This window comes from Kogia breviceps, chromosome 8 (genome assembly GCF_026419965.1).
Source record: "Kogia breviceps isolate mKogBre1 chromosome 8, mKogBre1 haplotype 1, whole genome shotgun sequence".
Classification (NCBI taxonomy): Eukaryota; Metazoa; Chordata; class Mammalia; order Artiodactyla; family Physeteridae; genus Kogia; species Kogia breviceps.
Window position 1 is genome coordinate 52823858 of NC_081317.1, and position 23245 is coordinate 52847102.

The 23245-nt window shown below is 43.3% G+C and overlaps 2 protein-coding genes and 2 pseudogenes across 2 annotated transcripts; all 4 read left to right on the forward strand.

Moving 5' to 3' along the window:
- The first annotated feature begins 369 nt into the window (after window positions 1–369).
- Window positions 370–1107, forward strand: LOC131761596 (interferon alpha-1-like; annotated as a pseudogene).
- Window positions 1108–8506: 7399 nt separating this feature from the next.
- Window positions 8507–9019, forward strand: LOC131761604 (interferon alpha-13-like). Its single transcript, XM_059072517.2, has one exon. The coding sequence runs from the start codon at window positions 8507–8509 to the stop codon at window positions 9017–9019; it is 513 nt and encodes a 170-aa protein (XP_058928500.1).
- A 4526-nt stretch (window positions 9020–13545) lies between these two features.
- LOC131761593 (interferon alpha-1-like) lies at window positions 13546–14285 on the forward strand (annotated as a pseudogene).
- Window positions 14286–21726: 7441 nt separating this feature from the next.
- LOC131761603 (interferon alpha-13-like) lies at window positions 21727–22239 on the forward strand. The gene has a single exon (XM_059072515.2). The coding sequence runs from the start codon at window positions 21727–21729 to the stop codon at window positions 22237–22239; it is 513 nt and encodes a 170-aa protein (XP_058928498.1).
- Window positions 22240–23245: the final 1006 nt, after the last annotated feature.

Sequence of the window (23245 nt, forward strand, 5' to 3'; positions counted from 1 at the left end):
GTAATTTGATACATTACTATTTATATAAGTAAATATCCTACCTCAAAAATCATTCTACAAATTTAGTCATAATGTTATAACAAAATTCAATAGCTTTTCCACTTAATTTATAGCTTTAAATTTTACGTCATTCTTAACCCTGCATAGAATACAAACAGTAAGCTTTGCACTTTCTCTTTCTACATATAAAGTAAAGATATCCATGGAGTACAAAAATAGATACACAGTATATCTGTGTTATCAAAATTTCATGCTGGGGGCAATTAGGAAAAAAAACTATCTAAAAAGGCTCTGTGGGCAGGCGAAGAGGCAATAATGGGGGAAAAAATGGTTGAGAAACACTGCCCTAACCTATCTGGAGAGTGCAAAATGAAAAGTAAAAACAGAAGTAGAAAGTAAGAGGGAACATTCAGAAAATGGAAACGAATATGTCCCTATTTAAGACCCAGGCCTGAAGGAAGGCCTTCAGAGAACCTAGAGAGCAGCGTTCTCAGAGTCCCCACCTCAGCCACACCGGCAGCACCTGCAAGGCCCCCGATGGCCCCAACCGTGTCCTTACTCCTGGCCCTGATGCTGCTCAGCTGCAACTCCACGTGCTCTCTGGGCTGCGACCTGCCTCAGACCCACAGCCTGGCTAACACCAGGGCCCTAAGGCTCCTACAACAAATGAGGAGAATCTCCCCCTTCTCCTGCCTCAAGGACAGAAATGACTTTGGATTCCCCCAGGAGGCGTTTGGAGGCAACCAGTTCCAGAAGGCTCAAGCCGTCGCTGTCGTCCATGAGATGATCCAGCAGACCTTCCAGCTCTTCAGCGCCGAGGGCTCGGCGGCCGCTTGGGATGAGACCCTCCTGGACAAGTTCTGCACTGCACTTTTTCAGCAGCTCACTGACCTGCAAGCCTGTCTGATGCAGGAGGCGGGGCTGGAAGGGACTCCCCTGCTGAAGGAGGACTCCGTCCTGGCTGTGAGGAAATACTTCCACAGAATCACTGTCTATCTGCAAGAGAAGAAATACAGCCCTTGTGCCTGGGAGATTGTCAGAGCAGAAGTCATGAGGTCTTTCTCTTCATCAACCAACTTGCAAGAAAGACTCAGGAGGAAGGAGTGACACGACACACACCTGCTTCAACACGGAAATGATTCTCACTGACTAACGAGACCACACTTCCACCTGTGCTGCCGTGTCAAAGACTCTCATTTCTGCTCTCGTCATGCCCTGAATTGAATCAATCTGTCAAATGTTTTCAGGAATATTAAGCAACATCATGTTCCAACTCTGCAGGCACTAGTTCCTTACAGATGATTTATTTTTATCTATTTAAAAACTTATTTATTTAACTATTTATAAAGTTTTAACTTATTTTTTGTTGGTATAATATTATGTGCACCTTTAAATTGTGGTTACGAGAAAAAACACGTTCTTTGTATTTAGTCTATTTATATTTTGCTTTGTGCATGAAATAAATTTTCACCATAGAAAACTTTTTATGTTTGTTTATTCTTAAAAACGACACACCGAGCCTGAATGTGCAACCTGATTAAAGAATGGTGCGATCCATTTACATCATTGTGTAAATGATATGACACACTAGAGTCATTAGGATACTCTAGTGAGAAGTAAATATAAACTTCGTCTAAGCCAGGTTGTATGTTGCCCTCAGGATATAGTGGTGACCATAATGAATCCAATCCTGCTTTTCTGTCTCTTGGTTTTTGTAGGGAAAGGAACTTAAAAACAATAGTCAGTTAACTGAAAATTAAACATTAATTATGGTTAAACTAATGCTAACTAATATTAGAAATTAATACGTTAGGTTTAAGACTATAGTGAGAAGAAGGGCGGAAAATGAAATTCTCTCAGAGAAAGGTGGATCAAGCCATGCGAGGATATAAAAACAAAAGTCATAGAAGCGCTCTACCCGTTCACTGGTAGGTATCTAACTGGAGATGTCCACTGGATATTGCACTTGGCAATTTACAAGTAATTCCATGAAGTGTAAAGCATGGGAACAGAAGAAGTGTTCAAATGGAAGAGAGAATACAATGAGAAAAGGACTTAAAGTTGAGTCCTCGGGGCTTCCCTGGTGGCGCAGTGGTTGAGAGTCCGCCTGCCGATGCAGGGCACACGGGTTCGTGACCCGGTCCGGGAGGATCCCACGTGCCTCGGAGCGGCTGGGCCCGTGAGCCATGGCCGCTGGGCCTGCGTGTCTGGAGCCTGTGCTCCGCAACGGGAGAGGCCACAACAGTGAGAGGCCCGCGTAACGAAGAAGAAAAAAAAAAAAAAAAAAAAAGTTGAGTCCTATGACCTTAACCTTAAACAGGAGGGAAGAGAGCAGCAAAGGAAAGCGAGGTGGAATGGCCATATGTTAACAGGAGGGAAAGAGCAGCAAAGGAAAGCGAGGTGGAATGGCCATATGTTAACAGGACGAGAGAGAGAATGGTAAGAAGACCGTGTGTAAAAGGCTGAAACTGCTTAGAAGACTCAATGCATTCATTTAAATTGTAGACAGAAACTACCCCCTACCTGGGCAAAGAGACGGCATTGGCCACCTCAGTGAGAGCACGTTTGGGAGAATTAATCTCCAGAAACCACTGTGGAGAGGGTGAAAGGATGAATAAGAGAAGATAATGACAATATACAGAGAAAACAGGTTTGAGATATTTGCTATCTGAACTGGAGGAGAGACATAGGGTGGGACCTAGAGTAGAAGCTAGATCAGTTTACTCTCTGCATGGTTGTCCCTTTTTGAAACATCTTTGCCTCTGAAGAGATTACATAGATTTGATGTACTGACAACTCATATTCATGTTTAACAGTTTATTTACTCTACATCATGACATACGTAATTACAAGGAAAATTTATCATCATCTTGATTAATGTTATGTTGATTTTCAGTAAGCTGCTCTGTAGACTGAAGTCATCCACTACACGGGAAACAGATGGAACTGACTTTAGTGAGAGCTGATTTGGTGGAATAAATCAGCCGGAACCATACTGGAGTTGGTGGAGGGTTATAAGAGAAGACAGGAACTCCCACTGTCATTTTTTCCCCTGGAGAGTCATAGTCACTCTCATCATAGTCCGTTTTGCATTTGTTTTCCATTTACCTCAGTGCATCCAAAGCCAATGACAGCTTTCTAAGAAAGGTGAATGGAGAAAGAAAACAATGACGGATTGAAAATTATGGAAAACAGTGGTATGGACCCCTTTATGTTTCCACTTTTACCTCTCTGTTTTGGTTCGTATTTCAAAATGGGATAGAAAGTAATTCAGAAGCAGCAAGACAACCCTTGCCCAGAACAATACTGACTGAAAAAAGAACATGTAAAATTATGACTCTGAAACCAGCAGTGAAAAGAAGGAAACTTTTCTCTAGCATCACATGCCTTACATCTTCACCACCCTGCATCTTCACTGCGACGTGGGAATGGTGAATCAAGAGGCTCAGTAAAAAGGTACTGAATGATCTAATGATGCTTATTAATCGCTTTAATATAAGGTTCTGATGGGAGGTTAATAGAAGCTTCTGATGTGAAGTCTGATGGAAAAAAGTGAGACTATTACTTGTTACTAATTATCTTGAGACATTACTATGAACTCTGTGCTAATGATACAATGGTGCACAAGATGTAGACAAGATGTTACTTGTCAAACGGGTCTAATAAATCCATTTTCAAGAAGACCAATCCAGAAGAACAAGGCAGCTTGGCTGACATGCAAAATAAAGAGGGCAGACACAGAGCCCAGGAGCAGAGGTGAAGCGCTGCTGTTAGCAAGAAAGCACCGTAGACATAAGTTTGAGTTTAACGAAAAGACTTTCGTCTTCGGAAACATTTGAATCCACTTATACTGAAACATCTGAGGTTTCTTAAGGCAAATTCAATGTAAACGAAGCAAAATGAAAGAATGATATAAATTACTGATGTCTTCTAGTCTAGAGCATACGTGAAGGGAAAAAAAAGATAAAAAGTGTACAGGAACATTCCAAAAATGATAACTACTGAGTTCTGAATCTGAGAGACTTATATAGAAAGCCCCTCAAAGAAACTCACACAGACACACACCTCATTCAGGCTGCTAGCATCGCCAAGGTTTCTAATGCCCACTACCTGTGAGGGCCCTCCTGCTTGTTAGCTGCATCAGCATCTGACCCCTGGGCTGGGTTGGGATCTGCCTCAGAGCCATGGACTGGTTCACAGGAAGACCTGATGCTTCTGAGTCAAGTGAGAAGGATTTCCCTGTTATGCCGACTGAAGGACATCTCCTCTGGGAGATGGCAGGTGGTGGCAAGTTTCACAAGATGTCCCAGCTCACCTTCCATCTCTTCCACACACAGCGCTCCTGAAACACGACCCTCCTGCACAAACTCCCACTGGACTCTGTCGGCAGCTGGAAGACCTGGACACCAGTTTGGTACAGGTGATGGGGGAGGAAGACTGTCCTGGAAATGGAGGGCCCTACACTGGCCATGAACAACTTACTTCCAGGGAATCCCTCTCAATCTGAAGAGAAGAAATAGAGGAACTCTGACTCTGGGAAGTTGTCAGAGTAGAAATCATGAGATCATTCTTCTCATCAAAAATTTGAAAGAGGGGCTTACCTGGTGGCCACAACTACTGAGCCCACATGCCACAACTACTGAAGCCCGTGTGCCTAGAGCCTGTGTTCTGCAACAAGAGAAGCTACCACAATGAGAAGCCCGCGCACCGCAACAAAGAGTAGCCGCCGCTCACCGCAACTAGAGAAAGCCCGCGCGCAGCAACCAAGAGCCAATGCAGCCAAAAATAAAAATAAATAAATAAGTAAATATATTTATTAAAAAAAAAAAATTGAAAGACAATAAGTAAGGAAAGGGACCTGGAAATGATTCTCTGTACCTTATACACTAAGTCACATGTCCATATGTTCAGTCCGTTTCAGGACTCTTATTTCTGCTTTAGCCATGAAATGCATTGAGTTAAATTGTTCAAAATCATTGTTAAAAGGTATGTCTCTATGGGCATTACTCTTCAAGAGAGAGCTATACTGATGTTGTGAATTTATCCACAGATTGGGGGAACTTTTGGTTTCCGGTTCAACATGTAACCCACCTGGAAGTCATCATTCTTGACCTCACAACGACAAAGTGCAGAATGTATTGAAAACAACAACTGTTCTTAAGTCCATCAAAAATTGAGGTCACAGGGCAAAGCACTCCCTGATAGCTTGAGAGAAAGGAGGATTCAGAGAATCCCAGGTTACCTGGGGCAGAAGGCTGCAGGTGGAACGAGTGTTGGTAGGAACACTTAAAACTGTAATTGAAGAATTGCTGGAGGATCCTAGTGGATGAGCTTGAGAGTTCAAAACTCCAGGGGTCCAGAATTAGTGGAGCCCCACACTTTTGTGAGTTTTACCTGTAGGAATCCCACCAGGTTCTCACTGGGAAAATCAGAGAAATATCTCCTGCTTTTTTGTAGCAGAAGGAGAGAAAAGTAGTCATCTTGAAATACTCTGAGTAGTGTGTTCTCTTTAACAAAGGTCTGCCCTCAAGGGAAACTCTGTTACCAGAGCCTAATCCACCTGGGGGAAGGGAAATACCTTTAACTCCAAATCCTTCTAATTTCCTTGCCTCACCAAATAGGGTGGTAAAAATCTGAGAAACACTTGTGAAGGTCACAGCCCAGGGCCACAGACTCACCAAAAACTGATACATAATCATGGGATTATAGAGCGCTCCCCCTCCCCAATACTTACCATCACAGTCAACAGGGTTCCTGTATAACAGGGGATGACAACAGAAGAGAACTGCAGGTCAGGCAATGTGGACTCCAGGAAAGTAAGGCAGGGGTGGTGAGTGCCCTCCAGGGAGCAGGGAGGACAGACTTCAGAGGCAGGATTAGGATGAGGGAAGCACCACGTGCTCAGTGCAGCTGAGGAACAGTGCTCAGAGCTGCTGAAGAGGAGGGCCTGGGAGCAGCAGAAAGCTCCACTCTGACAAACTCTGGGGCTCCTGAATTTACTGACATCAGCCTTTCACTTCCTCTTTTAAAAAATTGAGTCAACTTTGGTAGTGGTCACACAGGACATTGCATAGATCAAATAAAATAAAGTTTGCAAGTTACAGGCTGAGAATCCAAACAGACTAAATGATAGCAGGCTTTTGGATTAATATAACAAATAGTAACCTGTATAGTCCACCCTCAGCCCAGCCAAGAGAAGCTCTGACTACAGGTTCCTTAACACTCAGGGGTCTGCATGTTGAGGTCCCCAAATGCAAACTCTAGGAGAGGGATTGCCTGTAGGCCTGCGAAGGAGTAGAGACCTAGTCTCCACCCTTAGGGCAGTGCCCGGTACATTAAGGAGAGAAATCCTAAGGCACCTGAAGCTCTTTGCAGCATCTAAGAAAGTGTTTTGAACCCTGACCCACAAAAAAGGAAAAAAAAAAAAAAGGGCTGCTCTGTGACTAGTATAAATGAGAGAAATAGTGCTTTTCCTCACCTTATTTTGTTTCAGACCACCTCTGGTGTTAATTTTTAAGACACAGATTAAATTATACTTTAAAAACAAACACATAACCTCAGAGAAAAACAGATCAGATTTGTGGTTACCATAGCCAAGGGGGTGTGAGTTGAGAAAATCAGATGAAGGCAGTCAAAAGGGGTTTGTTTTCCTTAAAAAAAAAAGACATCAAACTAATTTTGTAGCGACCAGGACAATGGTTAGAAATATATATATGAGGGAGAGAGTGATGAGAATTAAAGCATTCCTAGACGTTCAGCCCTGGAACAGCACAATACTCCACTTCAAAAGCTATTTCCTGGGTTAGCATTAGGGCAACGTTAAGCTAGTACTTCTCTTAAGCACGAATGGTAAGAAGGCACCAAATCTAAGTCATCAAGATAAAAGATGTTTTAATGCAATATTTTAAAATGAAAATTAATACCAAAATATGCACGAGGAACAAAATATAAAAATTTTAAGTAATGAAATGAAGTTGACCTCCATTTGCATGGCCCTGACAGTCTTACAAAGTAAGCCTTCATGACGTAAATGAAATCTGGGCAAATTCCACTCAGTGTATAAAATTCTTACTAAAGAAAAATGAAAAGGTCTGACCTGCTATATGTCCTCAATTGCTTGTACACAGCAAGTCTTCTTTCTAACCATGTAGTCAAGGTGAGTTCCTGGGAAAGACGTTTCAGGAACATGAGTTAAAAATCAGTTAAGACTATCACGGGGTCATTAGAAATGGTCAAACATGGTAATTCCCTCAATTAAAAACAACTGAAAAAGTAATCTTGAAAATATTAATGAGTTGCCTTCCATTAAAGATACAAAAGGAAAACTGTATTAAACACCCGGGTCTTTCCTGGTGGACCAGTGGTTAAGAATCCGCCTGCCAATGCAGGGGACACACGGGTTCGAGCCCTAGTCGGGGAAGATCCCACATGCCGCGGAGCAACTGAGCCCGTGAGCCACAACTGCTGAGCCTGTGCTCTGCAGCCCGTGCTCTGCAACAAGAGAAGCCACCACAATGAGAAGCCCGGGCACCTGAACGAAGACTGAACCCAGCCGAAAATAAATAAACAAATAACTAATTATATTAAATACTTACTTTAGTATAAAGACAATATAGTTTAAAGTTCAATAAAACGCTATATTTTAATATGAAAATATGTTTTAATATTCTATGCTTAATATTGAAAATATATAAAAGATGAAACATTTAAAATATTTAATTTAAATATGACATGAATTAAGTTATACAATTAATTTTGAAATATAAAAAGTAAAATGCTGTGAGTTTCTTAATATTCCTACTTTTCACATATTCAATACTTTCTCCCTCACTTTAACGCTGTATCCTTGAAAGACACTGTGAAAGTCCCAGAGCATCTACAGGGGCGCTCAGCTCCCGCGTCCTCGGCCCCGGTGGTGGCCGCGCTCCGACTCACCCCGCAGGGCGTCCCCAACACCGTCCTGTCGTCCCATCGCCGCCGCCGCCGCCGCATTCCCCTTTCTCTGAGCCTTCGCTGCCTCGCGCCACCAACGAGCCCGAATCTGTAAAATCGGCTCCCCTTTCTCTGAGGCGGGGTTCCCCGCCTCAGACCGCTCAGAAAAAGGTTTCTTTCCCCAAAGTTGCCTCGTTCAACTTTCTGTGAGAAAATAAAGCGCAAAACTCAGGGGAAGCCCCGAAAATGCCAGGTTCCGGTTCCCAACCAGACAAACATGTCTCTGGCGAGGCCGCGACAAGGCTTCCTTTTCAGCACTCAGCACCGAGAAAAACGAAGGTTTTTCGCGCACTAGGCTGATTATTAAAGCAGCCTCCGTAACTACTTTCCGCCCTGTCTCTCGAGCTGCAGACCGCAAACTCAATAGTCGGCGTTTCCCAAACAAACCCTTCGCCCTCCACCGGCCGCCTAGGGAAGGACGCTGTCCACAGTTCCGGGGAAGGAAGCTTCCCACTAATTGTTTGGCGGCGCCCGCGCGCCCCCTGGCGGCCATCTAGTGAATCACTCATTCTCAATGGGCCGGATCTATTTGCTAGCGGCAGGAGTGGCGCTCTGCTCCATCCCCGCTTGCTCTCTTGGCTGGAAACTGCCTAGAAGCCATAGCCAGGAAAACAAGCAAGTCTTCCAACATTTGCAACAGATGCAAAGGATCCCCTCTCAGTGGTGCCTAAAGGACAGAACCGACTTCAAATTTCCTTGGAAAAGAGAGAATATCACCCCAATCCAGATGACTCAAGGCACCTGTCCGCACCATCTGATGCTCCAGCAGATCTTCAACCTCTTCACCACGGAGGACAGCCGTGCTGCCTGGAACAACACCCTCCTCGATAAACTTCTCTTTCGCCTTCATCTGAGGCTGCACCGACTGGAGCAGATGAAAAAAGACAATCTGGATTGTCGCGATTGGGGACTTGCTGCCCGGGAGTATTTCCACGGAATCCATGTCTATCTGAAGGCAAAGGAGTACAGCCCCTGTGCCTGGGAGGTTGTCAGAGTGGAAATTGAAAGGTGCCTTTCCCTTATGTAAGAATCCTCACAGAAATGTCAACAAATACAGAATACTTTTATACTCGTGACGCTTTTCATTCAATTACGTTAGTGTTCAGGTCCAAAGCAATCTCGACTTGTGTTTCCTCACAGGCTGAAAAACGTCTCAAATGAAAATCATGGTTTTACAAAAGGTTTTGACAGAAGAACACAATCTCTTTTCTTGAGTGTCAATAATTTTATAACGTAATTTAAAAGATCCCTTTAAGTTTCGGGAGGGGTATTTGCTATTTTCAACATATGAAGTATAGAAAGGTTTTCTGGATAGTGTGGTGTTAGAGATACTTGACAGTTAACTTGATGCTGACTGCTGTAACAGGTAAACAGAATGCTGTCAGGAATTTGATCATAATAGAATCTTCTCTTTCCCTGGTATAAGAACACAAGGCAGGCATTCCTGATCGGATGGATGTTCTAAGTTGCTCTCCAAGAGTGATTCGGGGACATGGGTACCCCCTGTTTTGTGGATTTTTCCATCCTCAACAGGTGACTCCAAATTTTTCTGCAGTACTTGAGTCTATTCCACTCATTAGTAAAGGGAAAAAGTCTGGTGCATCACATGGGTGGTTTTCAAGGGCCAGCACTATGCAGGTCGACAGCACTTCTGCTCACATTACATGGCCTGGATTTCTCTTCGTGGAAATCTCACTGCAAAGAAGTTGGGGAATTACTGGATGATTAATGGACGAGGAGACAAGTTCAGTGCATAAGACCACTTTTCATCTTTACGCCATTTGTCCTAATGAAGTTCTGGGTGGGGTGGAGGCGAACAACTAACGTGCTTGCTTGCACACACTTCATTACAAAAACAATCTGACCCACAGAGAAAGAGAAATATCATTTATATGTGGAATCTAAAAAAATGATACAAATGAACTTATTTACAAAACAGAAACTGACCCGCAGACTAACCGAGCCAATTTATGGTTACCAGGGGGGAAGGGCGGGGGAGGGATAGTTGGGGAGTTTGGGATTGACACGTACACAATGCTATATTGGGGATGGATGGCCAACAGGGACCTACTGTGTAGCACAGGGAACTCTGCTCAGTATTATGTGGCAACCTAGATGGGAGGGGTGTTTGAGGAAGAATGGATGCATGAATGCGTGTGGCTGAATCACTCTGCTGTACACCTGAGGCTAGCACAGCATTGTTAATCAAATACACTCCAGTATAAAATTAAAAGTTTTAAAAACTCTCATCCCCTAGTTCTGCCTTAAAAGAAAGAAAACATCAAGTTTGGATGTTTATTCTCAGACTCAGTGTATGATGATTTCATGTATTTTTATTGTTCATTTGCTGAAATAAAGAAAATTAGAAAAAAACAAACCCACAATCAGACCCAGATTCTTATTCCACAAGTTCAGCTTGGGGAAGATGACACGGATGTCACTCAGACTTCACAGCACCACAGACTGTTGGAAAGAAGCATTCAAATTGATGCCCAAAGGCATAGCCTACGAGGAAAATATCCACAAATGTAGACACGAGTTGTTTCCTTATTGCCTGAGGGAGACGAGAAAAGTATGATCAGGCGGCTCCTTGCAAGTACTTGAGGATGACTGAAGAAAAAGTGGAGAGCGACTCTTCCATTTGTGTCCAGGCCCGTGATTCTCATCCTGATCTTCTAAGTATTGAAAATGCAAACTTGAAGAAGAAAATATTCCTGCAAATGATCTTTAAAAAATATCTCACACAATATTCCATTATCACTTCCCTTGTAGAACCATGAAGAATTTACAAAGTCTCTGTAGATTATCGTCCTCTCATATCATATCTAATATATGTTGCTATTGTTCCTTCTCCTATTACTATCATCACTGCTCCCCTTCATGAGTATGGAGTGAGCTCCGGAAATGACAGGGACTGGACTAGCTGTCTAGGAAACGGGGTTGAGTAAGATGGTGTCTCTCCCTTTAGGTATTTTACAGACTTCTGGGAGGTATGCTGAGGACACAATAGGTCAGGTCATGTCTTACTATTTGGGCTTCTTCAACAAAAGAGCATAGACTGGGTAGTTTGTAAAGAGCAGAAATGTATTGCTCACAGTTCTAGAGTCTGGAAATCCAAGATCTGGTCCAGAATGTGGAATCCAAGAACGTGGTCCAGTTCTGCTGAGAGGCTGCTTCAGGTCTCACACTGCAGACTTCTCCTTGTGTCATCATACAGCAGGAGAGAGAGGCATTTATCTCTGACCTCTTTGATAAGGGCACGGATTCCATTCGTGAGGCCTCCATCTTCACACCCTAATCAAGTCCCAAACAGCCCGCCGCCTGATACCATCACTTTGGGGGTTAGGACTTCCAGATACGAATTTTGTGGGGATGGAAACATTCAGACCAGAAAGGGCCTTGAGGGCTACATGTCCTGGCATCCAGAAGAGAGAATATATTCATGTAAATAAAGAAGAATGAGCCACTTACCAGGCCAAAAGAGCAGACCGAGGACTCAGAATCCAAACTCTCGATTTTCAACCTGAAGTAATGCTTTAATTATCATGTGTCAAAATCTGGAAATCAAACTGAAATGGACCCCATCGTCCCTTGGAAGGGAATGAAGACACAGGATGAAAATGATTGTTCATCAGACTTTGTGAGGAGTCTCCAAAGAATCTCAGGATATAGGTAGTCATGGCCCATCTGTAAAGATCCACCAAAGAGTAACGTGGTTAACTGTCTGGTTGCTGTGACCCGTGTGAATCAGGGAGAGTTTGAGTCCAGACACGTGGCTCTGTATGTGACACCAAGCTGGTTATTTTCTGTCGTGACCCAGTGGAGGACAAATCAGAGACGAGGCCATCCTCCTGAGTTTAATGGAGTGCCGGGCAAAGGCTGAAAATTGTGCTGCTCTTACAATTTGAATCCCCAGAGCCATGTGCACCTTAAAGGAAAGAGAATCCTAGTGGTTTTAGCAACAAACTCAGTAGGCATGACTGATACCAGTAGGAGTAGAGTGGGAATACTAGCCACTGTCTATTATAATCGCAGCAAATATGACCGTGATAAAGGAAAATAGCTTGGTCATTCGTAACTGCCTTCCAGTGGGAGGAGAACATCTGAGAGACTGCTTTTAGTTAAGAGTACCTGTTGCGTGATTACACTGGGCCTGGGGCCGAGGATACCACAGAGAATACGACAGAGTTCCAGTTGCTACAGAGCTGACTTGCCAAAGATGGTCACATACCTATTATTTATTGAAAGATCGGAATTGGAGAGGGCTGAGGCCACAGAACATCCACTGCAAAACAAAAGAATTCATGATCAGAGTTGAAAGTTAATTCTTTCCATGATACCAATCAGTATTTATCCAGTTCTCAATTAATTACAAGGATGGTTTTCTTTTGTTTGAAAAGAATAGGCTTGGATTGGAACCTCAGACAGCCCTTTGGGGAATCTGAAATTCAATGCAAAAATACAGAGAAAGATTCAAATGGATGATGATTCCTAAATCATACATTCTCATTGGGGAGCAGACCGCTCCCATGGGTGCAAACATTAGTTCTTAGGGGTGTGAACAAATCCTAGCTACTACAATGGTGGGTGGCACTCCAAAGCTCAGCTCTATCCAGCAAAATCTCATCCCTTTGTATTCATTTTTCTCTTTGGGTTTTCTTGCGTACGAGACGAGAGGCATTGACATTGAGTGCATGGAAGATACACAATATGCAGGATCAGTGCTACAAGCTATGGTGGCTTGATGTTTCATTAGAGGACTTTCTCTCCATCATAAACTTGAACTCAAAGTCATAATGTGAGAGGTGGCCTTTGTTTACTTATGAGCTGTCCTTGTCTGTCTTGTGGATTTTGCTTATGTTTGAGCCTCAGTGTAATGTGGGCATCAGGAATTAAGCACAAATAGGTTGTATTTTATTATTTAATTCTAAAAAAGTTACCCAGGAGATCAATAATTACGTCTAGTCCTAAAGAGAAAAAGTTGCTGACAATATCTAGATGAATATCTAGCAGCTAGTGAAGTTAGAAATCATTTTATGATATGAATCAAAACATGATTACCTAAAAATAAATGTTAAGAAAAAAATCATTTAAATTTTCCATGGTTTCAGCAGTTTTGATAGATTTTTAAATATATCTAAACATTGGTATTCTTATGAAGTATTTGTATAAATTTTTATTGAATATGTAATTTGATACATTCCTATTTATTAAGTAAATGTATTACATTACAAGTCATTCTGCACACTTAACCAAAATGTTAAATTAATTGCAGTAGCTTTTACAGTTAATTTCTAGCCTAAACATTTTGGTCACACTCACCCCTGCATCGAATAAAAAGAATAAACTTTTCACTTTCTTTTTCTATTCATAAAGTAAAGATATGCATGGAGTACATATCGATGTACACAGTGTATCTGTGTATCAAAATTTCATAGGGGGGGCCATATGGGAAAAAAACATCTAAAAAGGCTCTGTGGGCAGGAGAAGGGGAGGCAAGGATGAGAAACAGTGGTTGAGAAACGCTGCCCTAACCCGTTTGGAGAGTGCAAAATGAAAAGCAAAAACAGAAGTAGAAAGTAAGAAGAAACATTCAGAAAATGGAAATGAATATGTCCCTATTTAAGACCCAGGTCTGAAGGAAGGCCCTCAGAGAACCTAGAGAGCGGGGTTCTCAGAGTCCCCACACCTCAGCCAGGCCGGCAGCACCTGCAGGGTCCCCGATGGCCCCAACCGTGTCCTTACTCCTGGCCCTGGTGCTGCTCAGCTGCAACTCCACGTGCTCTCTGGGCTGCGACCTGCCTCAGACCCACAGCCTGGCTAACACCAGGGCCCTGAGGCTCCTGCAACAAATGAGGAGAATCTCCCCCTTCTCCTGCCTCAAGGACAGAAATGACTTTGGATTCCCCCAGGAGGCGTTTGGAGGCAACCAGTTCCAGAAGGCTCAAGCCGTCGCTGTCGTCCATGAGATGATCCAGCAGACCTTCCAGCTCTTCAGCGCCGAGGGCTCGGCGGCCGCTTGGGATGAGACCCTCCTGGACAAGTTCTGCACTGCACTTTTTCAGCAGCTCACTGACCTGCAAGCCTGTCTGATGCAGGAGGCGGGGCTGGAAGGGACTCCCCTGCTGAAGGAGGACTCCGTCCTGGCTGTGAGGAAATACTTCCACAGAATCACTGTCTATCTGCAAGAGAAGAAATACAGCCCTTGTGCCTGGGAGATTGTCAGAGCAGAAGTCATGAGGTCTTTCTCTTCATCAACCAACTTGCAAGAAAGACTCAGGAGGAAGGAGTGACACGACACACACCTGCTTCAACACGGAAATGATTCTCGCTGACTAACGAGACCACACTTCCACCTGTGCTGCCGTGTCAAAGACTCTCATTTCTGCTCTCGTCATGCCCTGAATTGAATCAATCTGTCAAATGTTTTCAGGAATATTAAGCAACATCATGTTCCAACTCTGCAGGCACTAGTTCCTTACAGATGATTTATTTTTATCTATTTAAAAACTTATTTATTTAACTATTTATAAAGTTTTAACTTATTTTTTGTTGGTATAATATTATGTGCACCTTTAAATTGTGGTTACGAGAAAAAACACGTTCTTTGTATTTAGTCTATTTATATTTTGCTTTGTGCATGAAATAAATTTTCACCATAGAAAACTTTTTATGTTTGTTTATTCTTAAAAACGACACACCGAGCCTGAATGTGCAACCTGATTAAAGAATGGTGCGATCCATTTACATCATTGTGTAAATGATATGACACACTAGAGTCATTAGGATACTCTAGTGAGAAGTAAATATAAACTTCGTCTAAGCCAGGTTGTATGTTGCCCTCAGGATATAGTGGTGACCATAATGAATCCAATCCTGCTTTTCTGTCTCTTGGTTTTTGTAGGGAAAGGAACTTAAAAACAATAGTCAGTTAACTGAAAATTAAACATTAATTATGGTTAAACTAATGCTAACTAATATTAGAAATTAATACGTTAGGTTTAAGACTATAGTGAGAAGAAGGGCGGAAAGTGAAATTCTCTCAGAGAAAGGTGGATCAAGCCATGCGAGGATATAAAAACAAAAGTCATAGAAGCGCTCTACCCGTTCACTGGTAGGTATCTAACTGGAGATGTCCACTGGATATTGCACTTGGCAATTTACAAGTAATTCCATGAAGTGTAAAGCATGGGAACAGAAGAAGTGTTCAAATGGAAGAGAGAATACAATGAGAAAAGGACTTAAAGTTGAGTCCTCGGGGCTTCCCTGGTGGCGCAGTGGTTGAGAGTCCGCCTGCCGATGCAGGGCACACGGGTTCGTGACCCGGTCCGGGAGGATCCCACGTGCCTCGGAGCGGCTGGGCCCGTGAGCCATGGCCGCTGGGCCTGCGTGTCTGGAGCCTGTGCTCCGCAACGGGAGAGGCCACAACAGTGAGAGGCCCGCGTAACGAAGAAGAAAAAAAAAAAAAAAAAAAAAGTTGAGTCCTATGACCTTAACCTTAAACAGGAGGGAAGAGAGCAGCAAAGGAAAGCGAGGTGGAATGGCCATATGTTAACAGGAGGGAAAGAGCAGCAAAGGAAAGCGAGGTGGAATGGCCATATGTTAACAGGACGAGAGAGAGAATGGTAAGAAGACCGTGTGTAAAAGGCTGAAACTGCTTAGAAGACTCAATGCATTCATTTAAATTGTAGACAGAAACTACCCCCTACCTGGGCAAAGAGACGGCATTGGCCACCTCAGTGAGAGCACGTTTGGGAGAATTAATCTCCAGAAACCACTGTGGAGAGGGTGAAAGGATGAATAAGAGAAGATAATGACAATATACAGAGAAAACAGGTTTGAGATATTTGCTATCTGAACTGGAGGAGAGACATAGGGTGGGACCTAGAGTAGAAGCTAGATCAGTTTACTCTCTGCATGGTTGTCCCTTTTTGAAACATCTTTGCCTCTGAAGAGATTACATAGATTTGATGTACTGACAACTCATATTCATGTTTAACAGTTTATTTACTCTACATCATGACATACGTAATTACAAGGAAAATTTATCATCATCTTGATTAATGTTATGTTGATTTTCAGTAAGCTGCTCTGTAGACTGAAGTCATCCACTACACGGGAAACAGATGGAACTGACTTTAGTGAGAGCTGATTTGGTGGAATAAATCAGCCGGAACCATACTGGAGTTGGTGGAGGGTTATAAGAGAAGACAGGAACTCCCACTGTCATTTTTTCCCCTGGAGAGTCATAGTCACTCTCATCATAGTCCGTTTTGCATTTGTTTTCCATTTACCTCAGTGCATCCAAAGCCAATGACAGCTTTCTAAGAAAGGTGAATGGAGAAAGAAAACAATGACGGATTGAAAATTATGGAAAACAGTGGTATGGACCCCTTTATGTTTCCACTTTTACCTCTCTGTTTTGGTTCGTATTTCAAAATGGGATAGAAAGTAATTCAGAAGCAGCAAGACAACCCTTGCCCAGAACAATACTGACTGAAAAAAGAACATGTAAAATTATGACTCTGAAACCAGCAGTGAAAAGAAGGAAACTTTTCTCTAGCATCACATGCCTTACATCTTCACCACCCTGCATCTTCACTGCGACATGGGAATGGTGAATCAAGAGGCTCAGTAAAAAGGTACTGAATGATCTAATGATGCTTATTAATCGCTTTAATATAAGGTTCTGATGGGAGGTTAATAGAAGCTTCTGATGTGAAGTCTGATGGAAAAAAGTGAGACTATTACTTGTTACTAATTATCTTGAGACATTACTATGAACTCTGTGCTAATGATACAATGGTGCACAAGATGTAGACAAGATGTTACTTGTCAAACGGGTCTAATAAATCCATTTTCAAGAAGACCAATCCAGAAGAACAAGGCAGCTTGGCTGACATGCAAAATAAAGAGGGCAGACACAGAGCCCAGGAGCAGAGGTGAAGCGCTGCTGTTAGCAAGAAAGCACCGTAGACATAAGTTTGAGTTTAACGAAAAGACTTTCGTCTTCGGAAACATTTGAATCCACTTACACTGAAACATCTGAGGTTTCTTAAGGCAAATTCAATGTAAACGAAGCAAAATGAAAGAATGATATAAATTACTGATGTCTTCTAGTCTAGAGCATACGTGAAGGGAAAAAAAAGATAAAAAGTGTACAGGAACATTCCAAAAATGATAACTACTGAGTTCTGAATCTGAGAGACTTATATAGAAAGCCCCTCAAAGAAACTCACACAGACACACACCTCATTCAGGCTGCTAGCATCGCCAAGGTTTCTAATGCCCACTACCTGTGAGGGCCCTCCTGCTTGTTAGCTGCATCAGCATCTGACCCCTGGGCTGGGTTGGGATCTGCCTCAGAGCCATGGACTGGTTCACAGGAAGACCTGATGCTTCTGAGTCAAGTGAGAAGGATTTCCCTGCTACGCCGACTGAAGGACATCTCCTCTGGGAGATGGCAGGTGGTGGCAAGTTTCACAAGATGTCCCAGCTCACCTTCCATCTCTTCCACACACAGCGCTCCTGAAACACGACCCTCCTGCACAAACTCCCACTGGACTCTGTCGGCAGCTGGAAGACCTGGACACCAGTTCGGTTCAGGTGATGGGGGAGGAAGACTGTCCTGGAAATGGAGGGCCCTACACTGGCCATGAACAACTTACTTCCAGGGAGTCCCTCTCAATCTGAAGAGAAGAAATAGAGGAACTCTGACTCTGGGAAGTTGTCAGAGTAGAAATCATGAGATTGTTCTTCTCATCAAAAATTTGAAAGAGGGGCTTCCCTGGTGGCCACAACTACCGAGCCTGCGCTCGAGAGCCCGCCAGCCACAACTACTGAGCCCACATGCCACAACTACTGAAGCCCGTGTGCCTAGAGCCTGTGTTCTGCAACAAGAGAAGCCACCACAATGAGAAGCCCGCGCACCGCAACAAAGAGTAGCCGCCGCTCACCGCAACTAGAGAAAGCCCGCGCGCAGCAACCAAGAGCCAATGCAGCCAAAAATAAAAATAAATAAATAAGTAAATATATTTATTTAAAAAAAAAATTGAAAGACAATAAGTAAGGAAAGGGACCTGGAAATGATTCTCTGTACCTTATACACTAAGTCACATGTCCATATGTTCAGTCCGTTTCAGGACTCTTATTTCTGCTTTAGCCATGAAATGCATTGAGTTAAATTGTTCAAAATCATTGTTAAAAGGTATGTCTCTATGGGCATTACTCTTCAAGAGAGAGCTATACTGATGTTGTGAATTTATCCACAGATTGGGGGAACTTTTGGTTTCCGGTTCAACATGTAACCCACCTGGAAGTCATCATTCTTGACCTCACAACGACAAAGTGCAGAATGTATTGAAAACAACAACTGTTCTTAAATCCATCAAAAATTGAGGTCACAGGGCAAAGCACCCCCTGATAGCTTGAGAGAAAGGAGGATTCAGAGAAATCCCAGGTTACCTGGGGCAGAAGGCTGCAGGTGGAACGAGTGTTGGTAGGAACACTTAAAACTGTAATTGAAGAATTGCTGGAGGATCCTAGTGGATGAGCTTGAGAGTTCAAAACTCCAGGGGTCCAGAATTAGTGGAGCCCCACACTTTTGTGAGTTTTACCTGTAGGAATCCCACCAGGTTCTCACTGGGAAAATCAGAGAAATATCTCCTGCTTTTTTGTAGCAGAAGGAGAGAAAAGCAGTCATCTTGAAATACTCTGAGTAGTGTGTTCTCTTTAACAAAGGTCTGCCCTCAAGGGAAACTCTGTTACCAGAGCCTAATCCACCTGGGGGAAGGGAAATACCTTTAACTCCAAATCCTTCTAATTTCCTTGCCTCACCAAATAGGGTGGTAAAAATCTGAGAAACACTTGTGAAGGTCACAGCCCAGGGCCACAGACTCACCAAAAACTGATACATAATCATGGGATTATAGAGCGCTCCCCCTCCCCAATACTTACCATCACAGTCAACAGGGTTCCTGTATAACAGGGGATGACAACAGAAGAGAACTGCAGGTCAGGCAATGTGGACTCCAGGAAAGTAAGGCAGGGGTGGTGAGTGCCCTCCAGGGAGCAGGGAGGACAGACTTCAGAGGCAGGATTAGGATGAGGGAAGCACCACGTGCTCAGTGCAGCTGAGGAACAGTGCTCAGAGCTGCTGAAGAGGAGGGCCTGGGAGCAGCAGAAAGCTCCACTCTGACAAACTCTGGGGCTCCTGAATTTACTGACATCAGCCTTTCACTTCCTCTTTTAAAAAATTGAGTCAACTTTGGTAGTGGTCACACAGGACATTGCATAGATCAAATAAAATAAAGTTTGCAAGTTACAGGCTGAGAATCCAAACAGACTAAATGATAGCAGGCTTTTGGATTAATATAACAAATAGTAACCTGTATAGTCCACCCTCAGCCCAGCCAAGAGAAGCTCTGACTACAGGTTCCTTAACACTCAGGGGTCTGCATGTTGAGGTCCCCAAATGCAAACTCTAGGAGAGGGATTGCCTGTAGGCCTGCGAAGGAGTAGAGACCTAGTCTCCACCCTTAGGGCAGTGCCCGGTACATTAAGGAGAGAAATCCTAAGGCACCTGAAGCTCTTTGCAGCATCTAAGAAAGTGTTTTGAACCCTGACCCACAAAAAAGGAAAAAAAAAAAAAAGGGCTGCTCTGTGACTAGTATAAATGAGAGAAATAGTGCTTTTCCTCACCTTATTTTGTTTCAGACCACCTCTGGTGTTAATTTTTAAGACACAGATTAAATTATACTTTAAAAACAAACACATAACCTCAGAGAAAAACAGATCAGATTTGTGGTTACCATAGCCAAGGGGGTGTGAGTTGAGAAAATCAGATGAAGGCAGTCAAAAGGGGTTTGTTTTCCTTAAAAAAAAAAGACATCAAACTAATTTTGTAGCGACCAGGACAATGGTTAGAAATATATATATGAGGGAGAGAGTGATGAGAATTAAAGCATTCCTAGATGTTCAGCCCTGGAACAGCACAATACTCCACTTCAAAAGCTATTTCCTGGGTTAGCATTAGGGCAACGTTAAGCTAGTACTTCTCTTAAGCACGAATGGTAAGAAGGCACCAAATCTAAGTCATCAAGATAAAAGATGTTTTAATGCAATATTTTAAAATGAAAATTAATACCAAAATATGCACGAGGAACAAAATATAAAAATTTTAAGTAATGAAATGAAGTTGACCTCCATTTGCATGGCCCTGACAGTCTTACAAAGTAAGCCTTCATGACGTAAATGAAATCTGGGCAAATTCCACTCAGTGTATAAAATTCTTACTAAAGAAAAATGAAAAGGTCTGACCTGCTATATGTCCTCAATTGCTTGTACACAGCAAGTCTTCTTTCTAACCATGTAGTCAAGGTGAGTTCCTGGGAATGACATTTCAGGAACATGAGTTAAAAATCAGTTAAGACTATCACGGGGTCATTAGAAATGGTCAAACATGGTAATTCCCTCAATTAAAAACAACTGAAAAAGTAATCTTGAAAATATTAATGAGTTGCCTTCCATTAAAGATACAAAAGGAAAACTGTATTAAATACCCGGGACTTTCCTGGTGGACCAGTGGTTAAGAATCCGCCTGCCAATGCAGGGGACACACGGGTTCGAGCCCTAGTCGGGGAAGATCCCACATGCCGCGGAGCAACTGAGCCCGTGAGCCACAACTGCTGAGCCTGTGCTCTGCAGCCCGTGCTCTGCAACAAGAGAAGCCACCACAATGAGAAGCCCGGGCACCTGAACGAAGACTGAACCCAGCCGAAAATAAATAAACAAATAACTAATTATATTAAATACTTACTTTAGTATAAAGACAATATAGTTTAAAGTTCAATAAAACGCTATATTTTAATATGAAAATATATTTTAATATTCTATGCTTAATATTGAAAATATATTATAAAAGATGAAACATTTAAAATATTTAATTTAAATATGACATGAATTAAGTTATACAATTAATTTTGAAATATAAAAAGTAAAATGCTGTGAGTTTCTTAATATTCCTACTTTTCACATATTCAATACTTTCTCCCTCACTTTAACGCTGTATCCTTGAAAGACACTGTGAAAGTCCCAGAGCATCTACAGGGGCGCTCAGCTCCCGCGTCCTCGGCCCCGGTGGTGGCCGCGCTCCGACTCACCCCGCAGGGCGTCCCCAACACCGTCCTGTCGTCCCATCGCCGCCGCCGCCGCCGCCGCATTCCCCTTTCTCTGAGCCTTCGCTGCCTCGCGCCACCAACGAGCCCGAATCTGTAAAATCGGCTCCCCTTTCTCTGAGGCGGGGTTCCCCGCCTCAGACCGCTCAGAAAAAGGTTTCTTTCCCCAAAGTTGCCTCGTTCAACTTTCTGTGAGAAAATAAAGCGCAAAACTCAGGGGAAGCCCCGAAAATGCCAGGTTCCGGTTCCCAACCAGACAAACATGTCTCTGGCGAGGCCGCGACAAGGCTTCCTTTTCAGCACTCAGCACCGAGAAAAACGAAGGTTTTTCGCGCACTAGGCTGATTATTAAAGCAGCCTCCGTAACTACTTTCCGCCCTGTCTCTCGAGCTGCAGACCGCAAACTCAATAGTCGGCGTTTCCCAAACAAACCCTTCGCCCTCCACCGGCCGCCTAGGGAAGGACGCTGTCCACAGTTCCGGGGAAGGAAGCTTCCCACTAATTGTTTGGCGGCGCCCGCGCGCCCCCTGGCGGCCATCTAGTGAATCACTCATTCTCAATGGGCCGGATCTATTTGCTAGCGGCAGGAGTGGCGCTCTGCTCCATCCCCGCTTGCTCTCTTGGCTGGAAACTGCCTAGAAGCCATAGCCAGGAAAACAAGCAAGTCTTCCAACATTTGCAACAGATGCAAAGGATCCCCTCTCAGTGGTGCCTAAAGGACAGAACCGACTTCAAATTTCCTTGGAAAAGAGAGAATATCACCCCAATCCAGATGACTCAAGGCACCTGTCCGCACCATCTGATGCTCCAGCAGATCTTCAACCTCTTCACCACGGAGGACAGCCGTGCTGCCTGGAACAACACCCTCCTCGATAAACTTCTCTTTCGCCTTCATCTGAGGCTGCACCGACTGGAGCAGATGAAAAAAGACAATCTGGATTGTCGCGATTGGGGACTTGCTGCCCGGGAGTATTTCCACGGAATCCATGTCTATCTGAAGGCAAAGGAGTACAGCCCCTGTGCCTGGGAGGTTGTCAGAGTGGAAATTGAAAGGTGCCTTTCCCTTATGTAAGAATCCTCACAGAAATGTCAACAAATACAGAATACTTTTATACTCGTGACGCTTTTCATTCAATTACGTTAGTGTTCAGGTCCAAAGCAATCTCGACTTGTGTTTCCTCACAGGCTGAAAAACGTCTCAAATGAAAATCATGGTTTTACAAAAGGTTTTGACAGAAGAACACAATCTCTTTTCTTGAGTGTCAATAATTTTATAACGTAATTTAAAAGATCCCTTTAAGTTTCGGGAGGGGTATTTGCTATTTTCAACATATGAAGTATAGAAAGGTTTTCTGGATAGTGTGGTGTTAGAGATACTTGACAGTTAACTTGATGCTGACTGCTGTAACAGGTAAACAGAATGCTGTCAGGAATTTGATCATAATAGAATCTTCTCTTTCCCTGGTATAAGAACACAAGGCAGGCATTCCTGATCGGATGGATGTTCTAAGTTGCTCTCCAAGAGTGATTCGGGGACATGGGTACCCCCTGTTTTGTGGATTTTTCCATCCTCAACAGGTGACTCCAAATTTTTCTGCAGTACTTGAGTCTATTCCACTCATTAGTAAAGGGAAAAAGTCTGGTGCATCACATGGGTGGTTTTCAAGGGCCAGCACTATGCAGGTCGACAGCACTTCTGCTCACATTACATGGCCTGGATTTCTCTTCGTGGAAATCTCACTGCAAAGAAGTTGGGGAATTACTGGATGATTAATGGACGAGGAGACAAGTTCAGTGCATAAGACCACTTTTCATCTTTACGCCATTTGTCCTAATGAAGTTCTGGGTGGGGTGGAGGCGAACAACTAACGTGCTTGCTTGCACACACTTCATTACAAAAACAATCTGACCCACAGAGAAAGAGAAATATCATTTATATGTGGAATCTAAAAAAATGATACAAATGAACTTATTTACAAAACAGAAACTGACCCGCAGACTAACCGAGCCAATTTATGGTTACCAGGGGGGAAGGGCGGGGGAGGGATAGTTGGGGAGTTTGGGATTGACACGTACAC

Coding starts and splice junctions, on each gene's coding strand:
- LOC131761604 (XM_059072517.2), top strand. CDS start 8,507: ATGGGCCGGATCTATTTGCTAGCGGCAGGAGTGGCGCTCTGCTCCATC.
- LOC131761603 (XM_059072515.2), top strand. CDS start 21,727: ATGGGCCGGATCTATTTGCTAGCGGCAGGAGTGGCGCTCTGCTCCATC.